The 12,003-nt window shown below is 43.5% G+C and overlaps 1 protein-coding gene across 1 annotated transcript; it reads right to left on the bottom strand.

Moving 5' to 3' along the window:
• Positions 1-776: 776 nt before the first annotated feature.
• On the bottom strand, positions 777-11,128 carry LOC113238774 (SPARC). The gene is made up of 6 exons (XM_026475607.1): positions 11,054-11,128; positions 5,225-5,311; positions 4,523-4,705; positions 4,127-4,208; positions 2,569-2,684; positions 777-2,147 (listed from the first exon to the last, which is right to left on the bottom strand). The coding sequence occupies exons 2-6, from the start codon at positions 5,285-5,287 to the stop codon at positions 1,734-1,736; spliced, it is 858 nt and encodes a 285-aa protein (XP_026331392.1). The 5' UTR covers positions 5,288-5,311; positions 11,054-11,128; the 3' UTR covers positions 777-1,733.
• Between the last annotated feature and the right edge of the window lie 875 nt (positions 11,129-12,003).

The following is a 12,003-nucleotide window of genomic DNA, read 5'->3' as shown; positions in this document are numbered from 1 at the left end:
AATTGTCAGTTTTATTAATTTTGTTTGAAAAACCATTTTATAAAATTTAACAAACTACTGCTGTCCCAATTTTTTCGTCCCATACAATGAAATCATCCTCATAAGAGCCGAGACAATTAGCATTAAAAAAAATTAAGTAAATTTTATTCATTTCGTATGATTAACATTATACGAAACTTGATCAACTTCTGTTATTCCGATTTTTTCGTCCCATACAATGAAAATGATCCCTGCATGAAACGGAGTCGATCAGTACTAAAAAAAAATAATACTTACCACTCACTATTAATATTTTATTATTATTTTACTTTTAAGCACAGTATATTTTATCTAAACTTCAAGAACACTTGTACAGTGGGTAATATCTCCAATTTTGTTCTACATACACATTTTTTTTAATACAACAAGTAGGTAGCAATTAATTGTGACAAGAACAGTTTGTAATTGAAAGTTTAAAATTACAACCACAAAACTTTTCTTGTAAATCAATGTTACAAATACTATTCAGTGTTGATTCTTTGCCTTATAAGTGCACTCTATGTATGTTATTTCTTTGAAGTTTAGGTAAATATACTCTGGCAATTACGATCTCATTTCATAACTTTAGATTAGTTAACATTCCAAATGAACACGTTTCACGAGCGAGAACTAAGCTCAGGGGGTTGCGTTAGGAGTAAGGGACGGGTAAATAAAAGGCACGGCTTGTTACAAAAAGTACATCTCTATTAAGAGGGCAGTACATCCGCCGCCGCGCCCGCGCAGAGCGGACGCGGCGGCTCCGCTCACTACACAGACTGCACTTCACAATTTTTATTGAAAAAAAAAAATACACTTTAGCACAAAATTTAGACCCCATCGTAACGTCGTTTCCGACTGCAGCGCCAGTCGCTTCAACGTGACTCTCACGTTGTTTATTTATTGCTTTCAAGAGCTGTCTGTGGGGTCTGAATTTTGTTTACAGAGATTTATTAATTAGTCATACTTTAGAGTGGGCCTGCCCGCTCGCGGACTGACATCGGCTTTACGCCGCCGCGGGGTTCAAGGCGACGCCCGGGGCCGCCGCCTCGCCTGCGCGGGCTAGCCCCGGCCGCGGCCCTTCCGCGGCGCGACTAGCCAAGCGACTATCACAAAAGTGCGCAGGCAGTTCTCGGACAGTTTTACGGAAGCAACACAATTAGTGGTTCGTCCGAAAACTGCTTTGGAGGCGCTACAGTCGCCTATCGAATTCGCTCACTCGCGGGTCAGTGTCGTCGAGTTGGGTCGCGTTCGTTGGGCGGGCCGCGGCCGAGCGGGGCAAGTACGATGTCCGTCCCAGTCGATGAGACTCCGATACGATATTTACAATAAATAAGTACAAAGAATTTGGGAAATACGCGGAGCGCTCGCCGGGGCGGCCGTGCCGATATCGTTCAGTGCTTCGTACGAAAGGCGCGTACTGTGAGAGTCGACCTGTGCTCGGGAGTAGCAAAAAGTCGGGCGCCTTAAACACGAGCAGGCGACGGAACCGCGGCAGCGCCTAGTGGCCGCCGGTCGAGCGCGAGCGTCCGCCGGTCGCGCCGCTGCGGGCCGGCGCGCGGACGTACGTTTCAATACGAAACACGTCGTTTGTAGCGCGGAAATATTTCGGAACTAAACCTAGAGTTAGTCGTATAGAGTGGCGAGACGGCGCTGCGCCACGGTGGCGATGACGTTTCTATTTACACACATGTTACTTTATATATATCGATTAATAATTATAACATTCTCGGCCTCGCTCGATTCGAAAACGTACGCTCGAGGAATTGGACAGAAACGGTTTGCGGAGAAACATTCGAGCGGCGGAGGCCGCGGCGGCCGAGCCCGCCTCGCTTCGCAGCTTGCGTGAGGTTGGCCTCGGCCTCGCGCTCCATCTTGAGGTAGTGGTGGGACAGCTCGCGGCGCTCGGCCATGTCGCGCATGATGTTGAACAGCCAATCGCGCATGCGCCGCGGGAAGTCCGACATCTCGCTCTCGGTGCAGTCGGGCATTTCGCGGCACTCGCCGTAGTACTCGATCTGCACGTGGTGGTACTGCGGCCCGGAGCAGGCGTCGCTGCCGTCCATGCACAGGCAGCGCTGCCGGTACACCTCGCAGTCCGACGACCACGTCTCGTTGTGGTTCGTGCACACCTGCGGGACGGTCGTTCGCACGTTACGACTGCGCACGTCCGAATGGTATTGACTTGTGGATAATTCTCTTGAACGAGGAGAACGGGTCGTAAACGGCATCAGCAATAAAGTTGTGGTCTCGTCATTGATGGTGCATTTACACCAGGTCGACAGGCGATCTTAGCGAGCTGCCCGGTGGAAATACTGGGTCGCCTGGCGACGTCGAACGAAGCGACTAGGTGTAAACCCTACGGGCGACACGGACGCCTTCAGCAAGCGACTGTGGACCCAACAGGTGTCAACGTGTCAACTCGTCAAGGTGAAGTATTCAGTCGCAGGCGGCAGACCGCCCGGTGTAAATGCGCCATCATTGACACTGTCAAAGTGAAAAGACAATCGACAGTTCGGTACCGTGTCGAGGCTAGAGGAGGGAGGCGCTTACTTTGCGGCGCGCGTCGGTTTCGTACGGGCACTCCTTGATGCAGTTGCAGACGGCGTCGCCGTGCTCGTCGATTTCACACACGCGTCCCGCGCTGCAGTGCACTTTCAGGCACGGGTCTGCGTACGGACACGCGTATCGAATTAAATTAAACGTTTTACAATAAAAACATTTTACAAAGCGCGGTGACAGTGGCAGCGCGTCCTCCCAGATATCTCAGTTAGGTTTACGCGTACGGTATCTACACGCGGTTAAGCAGAAACGGTTACACTTTTACAGAGCAAATGTAGGAGGCTTATATTTTTAAGTTATTAATTTGCAGTGTGCTATCAGAGTTTTAAAATAAATTGATCTAAAATAAATGTTTGTGTATTTGAGACTAGAACACCAATTTTTTTGAAAACTGTCCGGAATTATAACAGTCAAGATCATTGACTTACAATTATATGGACGTCGGGTCCGCGCTAAAAAGTGTCCGCACTTGTAAGGCGCTAAAATCGTATACAGAGCGCGACACTCCGCTTTACTCTTCATTTGTTCTACTGACAGCGCGATACTGCGATGACATTACAATTTAAATTTCGAATAGGTTGACTTGGGACATTTTTTTTCGTGGTTTTTGTATTAGACCCGTCGTCCATTTATTTGTAAGTCAATGGTCAAGATACTGTAAAAGTGAATTACAAATGTTTAAACTTATTACTCAATGGCAAAATATAAAGTATACATGCACTTTTGTGACAGCTCAAAGCTCAAACAACATAGCTGTCTCCATAACTTATTGAATAAGTATCATATTATTTATTACTATTGTTTATAATTACCAGCTGACGTCACATTATGTCTTGACATTATATTTTAAATTGTAATATGACATTGATAATACAAAATCAATGATTTTATTCTATGTATTTTATTAAGAGAATGTTCCACTATCGAACTTTATTATTAACATTTAAGGTGCAAGTGTGTTCGTCGTGTAGAACAATTCACAGATATTCCTATAAAGTAGTTGGACTCCGAAAACACATTTAAGGGAATATTTAAAAAAAGCAATTGTAGTTAAAGTTGTGCTTCAGAAAAAAAAATATTTTGTAGGGTATTTGATTCGACGCTATTTATAGAAACAAAAATCTATTAAAAGATTGTAAATATATTTGACCTTTGTGCAATAATTCAACACGGGGTTAAAACTAATTTACCTTGACTATTACGACTTCATCCAAAACTGATGTACCGGTTACGGCCACGGGACACTACTACTCCTAGGATACAGCAAAAAATAGTCGGGCTTGTTTGATGTTTCGTATATAAAGGTTTACCTTTAAAGATGGTTGTAACAAAGTTTTGACGAGAAACAGAAGACAAGTGAGAACTCGGGTATTAACTTGGGCACCTACTCCCTTACTCAATAGCAACTTGCTCCTTTTTGTTGTTCCCGCTTTGGTACTCTACATAAAGATGAGTCACACAGTTTCCCCTGCTTGTTGCGACGCAAAACTTGTGGCACACGCTTATAAGTAAAGAAGCGGTGGTTACGACTGCGACGAGTGGTACTTGCCGTCGACGTAGACTTCGTTCTCTTCGCCGTTGTGTTCGGGGCGGCCCACATACAGATCGTTGATCCGCGCCTTTTCCGCCTCCTGCAACGGGTACTCGCTATAGACACTCCTTTAACGAAATCCAGGTGGTAGAGCAGTAAGCTGAGAAAACACCCGCTAATGAGCGATTAGCGGATGCAACGTAAAGTGTTACTAAATATAATTACTAATTTGTTAAATTTATTTTCCGACTGGGGATGCCTAGTACGCATGGGCACGTACGAAGAGATCGGTGGGAGTGGAGGAGGTGAAGAGGAGGTGAAGAGGCGGTCTGTCGGGAGCGCAGCAGGCGGGAGACGGGCGTGGTGGGCATGCAAAGTTGGTTTGTGAATGCGAGTCGCGGGTCCGTGGCCTACCTGGAACCGCTTCTCGTCGAGGCGCTCGGCCATGCCGAGCTCGAGGTTCTCCGCCTCGGTGTCCTCGCGGCTCATGTAGACGGGCAGCTCGGGCAGTTCCTCGCGCTCGGCCGCGGCGCCCTCCGCCGCCGCGTCGGGCCGCGCCGTGGTCTTGCGCAGCCGCCGGTGCCGGCGCCGATGCTTCTGCTCGACACAATGCGTGCCATGGTGGCCCGTCACACGTTGACAGATGATTTTGTTATAATAGCAAATTTGAATCCTTCGTTAGGGCGGTATTTATTTGCTTCTTATAGAAAACGGATTTGAACGGCCGAGATAGAAAAGGTCCAAAGAAAAAGTGACTTTTCGTCAGTGTTCATGATAAAAAAACTATCCGCGGTTCACACGCTCCAAACGAAATCCTCCGCACTCGCCTGACCCAATCCGAATGCTGGTCTGCGAGAGCCAAGGCGCCGACACTGAGTGCACACGGCAAACACTAATTACATTTAAGAACAAGTTCACTGAATATTTTGAAAACTAGCTAAGAAAGCGAAATTTAAAAACGAAAAGGGGTGTCTAGTCACGATAATATACTTTCCTAATACATTATTTAAAATAAACTTATTGATAAAAAATCATTTGTCAACATATTGTTACGTCATCTTGTAGTAATTAGTTTTGACGATGTGTATAGGAAAGAAATGTGGCGAGATATCATACCTCAGCATCGACACTGCAGATGGCGGCTACCAAGAACAGCAGCAGCAGCAGGCGGCTGTTCATCTTCGTTCCAGTACGTAGCAACGGCTGAGTGATCACATAATAATGTATAAAATGTAAATCACATATATAAATGATCGCATACATAGGTAACACATGTAAACCGACGCCAAAATTTAAAAGAAAAATTTTAAACACAATAATCTCATATTAAAAAATTTACATTATAACTAGCACCGATTTCTGCTACAACGTGTACACGAATGTTAGTACGATGTCGTAGAGACTTGTGCGTTTGTAAAATTGTTTAGCCTAGCGACGAGCTCTACTTTGCTCGCATTTATTCATCGAAAAGCAATAACTATGTTCCAGCATCGTGACGCATAATTACTTATTAACGGTCATATTGACGTCGCTTGGTCGAGACGCGTGCCGTCGAAACGAGCGCAAGGCTACAGAAAACATTTTATAGCACCCGCCGCTGCGCGGAAGCTTTTGTCATACGACGATTTATTAGAGCCACTGTGATTTCGACCGTACTCCGGTACGATTACATAACGCACATGGTGATTACGGACGAATCAATCTACAAAAATTTATTCCGAATTTATTTGTCGTACAGTTCTTGCCTGAATGCTAATGTACTTATAGGTTGGTTTACGAGTTCTTTGAGCATAAACATGTTAAAACGGTTAGGCAGCGGCGGCTGCGGTCGATGCTCGGACAGCGTAAACTATTTTGTAAGACGCAGCCGCGTCTCTATTTCAAGCCTTGCGGCCGGGTGCAATGCCTTTGCTAGCATCGTTCCTCGTTAATCCTGCACAACGAGGCATTCGCAACTCGTTCCCGAGCGCGCGCCGAGGCTAAAATTGAACCACGTTAAACGTGAATCGATATGTGGTTAACGTACGTTGGTAAACCAGCTACAATTTTAATGAACAGAGACCTTACTCGAGCTATAATAAAGGGTCAGATAATGGACAGGTCTAACCGTGTAAGTTAGATTGGCGGCCGTCTTAAACGCGTGGTGGCTTGAAATGGGTACGAGTGAATATGGCCGTGGCGTTCGGACCTAAGTGACGCGACGCCATCGCACCCACTCCGAATTCGGCCTGAGGCAGCGCTCCGAACAAACACAGCGTCAGCACTTTCCGCGAAAGGAAACGATCACATTTCTCAATTAATCAGGGGAAATGCGATACCTTGAGATCGTCAGCGCGTCGCTGCATTTTGTGCAAACAGGCACATTAAGTCCCCTTTTTCAATAAAACCTGTGGTACAAGTCACCGTTGCCTATTGAATAGAATTTAAGTGGATATCGAAACCGCGACGCTGATGCATCTAGAAAGTATAGGCACATCATAATTATGATTATTTACATTTCTTGTGCGAATTAGCCGTTGCAATAAATCGACGATGACGGCAGTGTGGTGGTTCTACGTCTACGCTGATGATGTCATGTGCACCCGCTAAAATCATTTCACACTGCAACACGGATATTATACAACACACAAAAATATATTATGTTATATGGAACAATATCTAATTAGTGCACAGTTTTCAATAATCTGTAAATTGACATACTGCGCTAATATACCACATAAAACTTGGTTTACAAACGCTCTGCCGGTCAGGAAAGACTACGGGCGCCGGAGCATACAAGTATCCTATGTATAATAAAGTAATTAACTACTTCGTTTCGCGGCGTGGAGCATCTTTGCATACAAGTCCGCCGCGTGGCCCGCGACACTCCGTTCAATTCCTTTCGTTGCGAACCCTGCATTGTATAATATCTCCTCGGACAATTACTTGTAATGTTTGCGGTCGCGGGTAAGTATATTTATATTTCGATACATATGTACGGTCAACAGCACGCTGCGTTTTGCACTAAGAACTGTGAACTGTCTAATCGTATGTTAATGCGACTTAACTACCAGTTGAACATCCGTTGTATGTACAAAACATGTGAATGCAGACCGCATTACTGAATAATGTTTACTCACAACGTTCAAGTAGAAAAGAGGTACCGGATCAATCTGTAGGCTATCAATTAACGAAGCTTGAAGAAAAGTTATGAAGTCAATTCCCATCAATTCGCTGAGAGTGAACCGACCCTGCGGCAGCTGCGACCCATTTGCCGCAGCGCTGCGGCCGCTACAAAGAACGTAATTAGGTGTGCGGCGAATCTCGAAATTGCCGACAACGAGCTCTGAACCTCACACGCTGCCATTTGTTTCTATTGACCTAAATATGCGGACACAGACCTAAATACCCCATTCATCAATCTTCTGGTTCTGTTACCAATTGGACAGCCCAATTGTACATTTACTTTTAGCACCGAGAGTGCAGCGAGCCAGTGAGGCAGCGAGGCAGTTGCAGCGGCAGACTGTCGACTTGGAGGTGGCAATTAACAGTTGTTCATGATTGTGCAATATCTGGCAGCGATCGCGATGTCGTGGTGAATAATTGTAATGCGATATCATTAGAGTACTCGCAAAGTGGATTCCCGACATCGCCAACACATTGCAATGATTATTAAGTGCTTGAATTTTTATTGAAAATATTCTTAACAATACGTTTCTGAACCTATTCTTACCTTGAAATTCTTGAGCAATAGTTGGATCATTGTCCTTTGTTACAGTTCGCGAGTGTGAGGGTGTTTAGGGGCGACACGTATGTAACAAGCTTTGAATGATGTTTTCTGTTCGGCCGTGTGATTTGATGGAATCTACAGCCCGCGCCCGCGCATCTGTTCGAGCGCTTAGCATTGCGCGGGTACAAGGAAGCAACAGACTTATCTTTGACGTCCGGTGTTCAAGGTTTGTGATATGTCGTTGAATAAAATAAACCATTGATACCTACACGTATCATATTTGAATATGGATCGACGAAGATAAAAGCAAGCGAGTAGAACATTGATCAGCAATATTTTTAAACTTCGTAATAATTTACAGCGATAACCCCCGACCGGCCTCGTTAAATGAACTCCGTAACCGACAAGTATGTCGCGGCTCGCGTTTTACGACTACGCCGAAAAATGACGATTGTGTACCTATGTTAAATCCGGTCGGGTGTGGGCGCATTTCTGGACCCATCACCTGTTCGATGTGCAGTCAGAGCTGCATTATATTGCATGATCAGTGCAGAGAGAAGGCTCTCTTTGTTTGAGCTGTGTTATCAACGTCGGTCGCGGCGTTGTTGCGGTTGTTATGTGATTCGTATGTTTGTATTAAGAATTATATTCGTATGATAATTAAAATCTGAATAAAATTAAATACAGGCAGGCGTCGCAAACCACACCTATATAGGTATACAAAGTATAATTATTGTAGCTAAAATGAAATCTGATGTAGCAGAGAAGTTTTAATTTCACCGTGGAGAGTGAGCGAACTTTTAATTTATCCAGATTCCAGCGCACTTCCTGTGTGTGCAAAAATGTGGGTCACTTGAAAATTGGCCGTTGCGCAGAGATACTGGAACACTTTATAGATTCGCGCCCGTCACTGGCCGGGCGCCGACGACGACGGAAGCAGCTATCGCGGTGTCCGCCGATAGCGTGACCCACGATAAAAATGTAAAATTAAGCTTCACACGATACATATGGGATATGTTCATTGTTTCATACAACATTGTACCTACTTTGACTACACTTTCTTATATTTGACTATACTTTCCTTTTTTTTTATTAAATATTACTAGAAAAGCGCTAAAGAAAAACGACGTTTAAATTTTAAGCAAAAATGGACCCGACAGTTTGCATTATTAAGTTAAAATAAATATCTAAAAAATCAAAAGGTTCGAGGAAAATATTTCTTCTAATTGGAGTGGCTCTGGAACAAGATGGCTCGAGTTCGAGAGAGCGGCTTCAACGGGGAAATCGTTGCTAATAACCAACGCAGTACCTACTTGGAATTGAATGAAATTACGACAATTTGATGTATAATAGAAATTATTTATTACACTAACAAATAATCTTTTGTCACCATATCGCTGTCCTCCCTTTGTTGTAGAGTTAGCTCCGGATAGGCCGCAAGACGGGAATGTAGTATAGCGAGGTAATGTGAATTATTGTCGTCTCGGCCTCTGTCCACCGGGGCGGCGGCGAACTGTGACATCGTACCAGGTGAAGCGGTTTAAGTTACGACCCTCGTGGGTTGTCGGCGCGTTATTTATCGCTACTCGATCCTTTGGATAAAAGACGTATGTGGGTCAATTCGGCGATCGCAAATCATACGTCGCGTCTGTTAGAAAGGCGTATTTAGTCTACAATTGGGTGCAGAAACGGTGCGACACGAAATAAATAGCCGCAGGTAATTAACGGTGATGAGACAACAAGTGGGTAGGACAGTGAGCTTGTTTGTTTAGGATTTGGCTAGCTCTGCCTGCGAGTGCGGGTGCCGGGTGGTGCGAATAGGGTTAGGTATAGGGCTAGTTGTTGCTTAATTAAGTTACGGGACTAACAAGTCCTGCGCTTGATGGTAAGCGTCACGTCCATAACAGTCGCAGTACCAGAGCTTTAAATCACAAAGATCAGACACTCAGGGACACTGCCACTGCGTCCAACACCCTGATATCCAAAAGTCCATTAGTTGACAAGTCTCATGTGCCTGTAATTTCACCAGCACCCGTACCCTTCAAAACCGGAACGCAGTAACTATAATTCGAGGCAATTAAGCTTCAAGTTCGGACTGTTTAACGTTACCAATGTGCTTACTTGCGATAAGGGCTCATCTTGCGGAGCTGCAAATTTTGCAGAATACAAAAGTAAACTAAATATTGAATATCAATTGAATAAAAATTTAAAAACTAAATATTGTCGCCATATTGTTGTAAATTGATAAATTCTAACAATGGCTGACGACACTATTTCATAGAGCAATCGACTATACCGTCACATAAACAAACGTTTCTTCCGTCCGCGCGCTTGTACAGTCGACAGTCCATCAAGCTACACACTTTTGTTCATATATCGCATCCAAAGCAACGGAACAAGATCCGTCATTGTGTAGGCACCTTGATATGCCGCCGACCGTCCACGTGCGGCAAGCGGCTTTTGTTAGCGGACTTTTTCAATATAGGTATTTCATTGCCGTTTCGCTCTTCAATTGTGTTGGCTGAACAAAAGGCGTGTAAGAACGAAACTCTCGAGATTAACCGAATTTCGCAGCGAGAGTGAAGATCAAACAGATTCCAATTTCATCAAACCAGTCCTGTGGCAAAAACCCACCGCCGTCGGCAGCAACATTTCGCCTCCCGGCAATAATCTTTTTGTGCTTTAGATGGCATTCCCCAAAAAAAGAGTATAAAATAAAATTTGCCATGCCCTTTATTAAATTACTCAAGATTGTTCTTCTTTCAAAACGCTCCGAACGGGAATGCGAGTAGATACGTAAATATTTTTTGTACAAAATCAAGAACGATGTAGACTTGGATGAAGCGAGAAATGTATTACAAAGATGTATCAATGAAAGCAGTTCCTTTGAATTTAAAATAATTTCAATTTCAAATTTATCGCGGCCAACAAAACTAAATTCAATCAGACAGGTTGGTACTGCTAAGAAGCCACCTTGTCACAGGATCTACTCTACCCTGTCATCACACAATATAAATTACAACACTAGGAAGCACTACACTCATAATTTAAAAAAATTAAATCATTAAGGGATAGTTTTAAAAAGTTTTCGTCGCCTATAATTTGTTTTTTTTTTTATCAAAACACGGAAAGTATTAATAAACTTTAAAAATGATATATTCTTTTTGTAATGTTTTGCAAAATAATAAAAAGTTTAAAGACAATTGAAAAATAAAACAAAAATGTAAGTTACTCACTGTGTGATGCGGTTGTTATGAAACAATGGCAAGCGAAGCTCGTGTGGTCGTGTGAGGCGAGGGCGAGCGGCCGACTGCCGCCACAGCCGTCGCCGATGCGCCCCACCCGCCGCCGCTGTCGTGCCGTACCGTACCCCGCGCATGCGATCCGCTGGTTACAGCATCCTTTTTATGCATCTTTACATCAACTTCGCGAGATACTGTTTTATAAAACAGGAATGTTTCAATGGAATAACTTAGCTAATCATTGAAGTAGCAGTCACCTGTACGAGTCATCTCCGTGGTGGAAATTACACAAGGAGTTTTATGCCCCCGTCAAAACTAGTCAATAAATACAGTTTTCACAGTTACCGAGTTCTTGCTCGCTGTATTCAAATCTGCCGCTGTTTTCTTAATTACAAAAGTGGTTTGTAGAATGATTTTTTTCAACATTGTTATGATTAAGTATCTCGTGCACTTTTTTGTTTACCTGTTAAGTCCACTGGAGAACATTCCGTGGTTACCTCTTTATAAAGGTCGGCAACGTATTTCAAAACGCACTTAACCAAATTATTTTTGTTTCAAAGTTACCAAACTGATATCTGCACTTAACAGCAAAACGACTGCAACGCATCTGTTGCATTATTCCAATTATAAGAATAGTATTCTACAGTTTTCCGTTGGCTTTGTTCGAAATATATGTATTTGGTATAGTTCACTATGATGACGAGATCACTACGTCGCGTCGTCGGTATTTTGTAAAAGGGCGTAAAAACTATTTCGAAAACATTTATTAGGGGAGCATGTTTTTCACGACTATTTTAAAATATTTATGTCGTGTTTTAAATCCAATTTTAAAACTTAAACTTAATTAAAACCAACATTGAATTTTAAAACAGGACGCAAATATTTAAAAAGTCGTTAAATCTAAAACATGCTCCCCTGATTTTTTTTTAAGATAGAGATATAAG

The sequence above is a fragment of the Hyposmocoma kahamanoa genome, unplaced genomic scaffold (assembly GCF_003589595.1).
Source record: "Hyposmocoma kahamanoa isolate Upper Pololo Valley unplaced genomic scaffold, ASM358959v1 98207, whole genome shotgun sequence".
In the NCBI taxonomy this organism is placed as follows: domain Eukaryota; kingdom Metazoa; phylum Arthropoda; class Insecta; order Lepidoptera; family Cosmopterigidae; genus Hyposmocoma; species Hyposmocoma kahamanoa.
This window is presented reverse-complemented; position numbering and strand designations above follow the sequence as displayed.

Excerpts from the sequence above, each read along its gene's own strand:
- LOC113238774 (XM_026475607.1), bottom strand. The coding sequence starts at position 5,287 with ATGAACAGCCGCCTGCTGCTGCTGCTGTTCTTGGTAGCCGCCATCTGC. Across the intron at positions 4,706-5,224 it reads TCTGCAGTGTCGATGCTGAG|AAGCATCGGCGCCGGCACCG; the intron begins GTATGATATCTC and ends TGTGTCGAGCAG. Across the intron at positions 4,209-4,522 it reads TCGACGAGAAGCGGTTCCAG|GAGGCGGAAAAGGCGCGGAT; the intron begins GTAGGCCACGGA and ends TACCCGTTGCAG.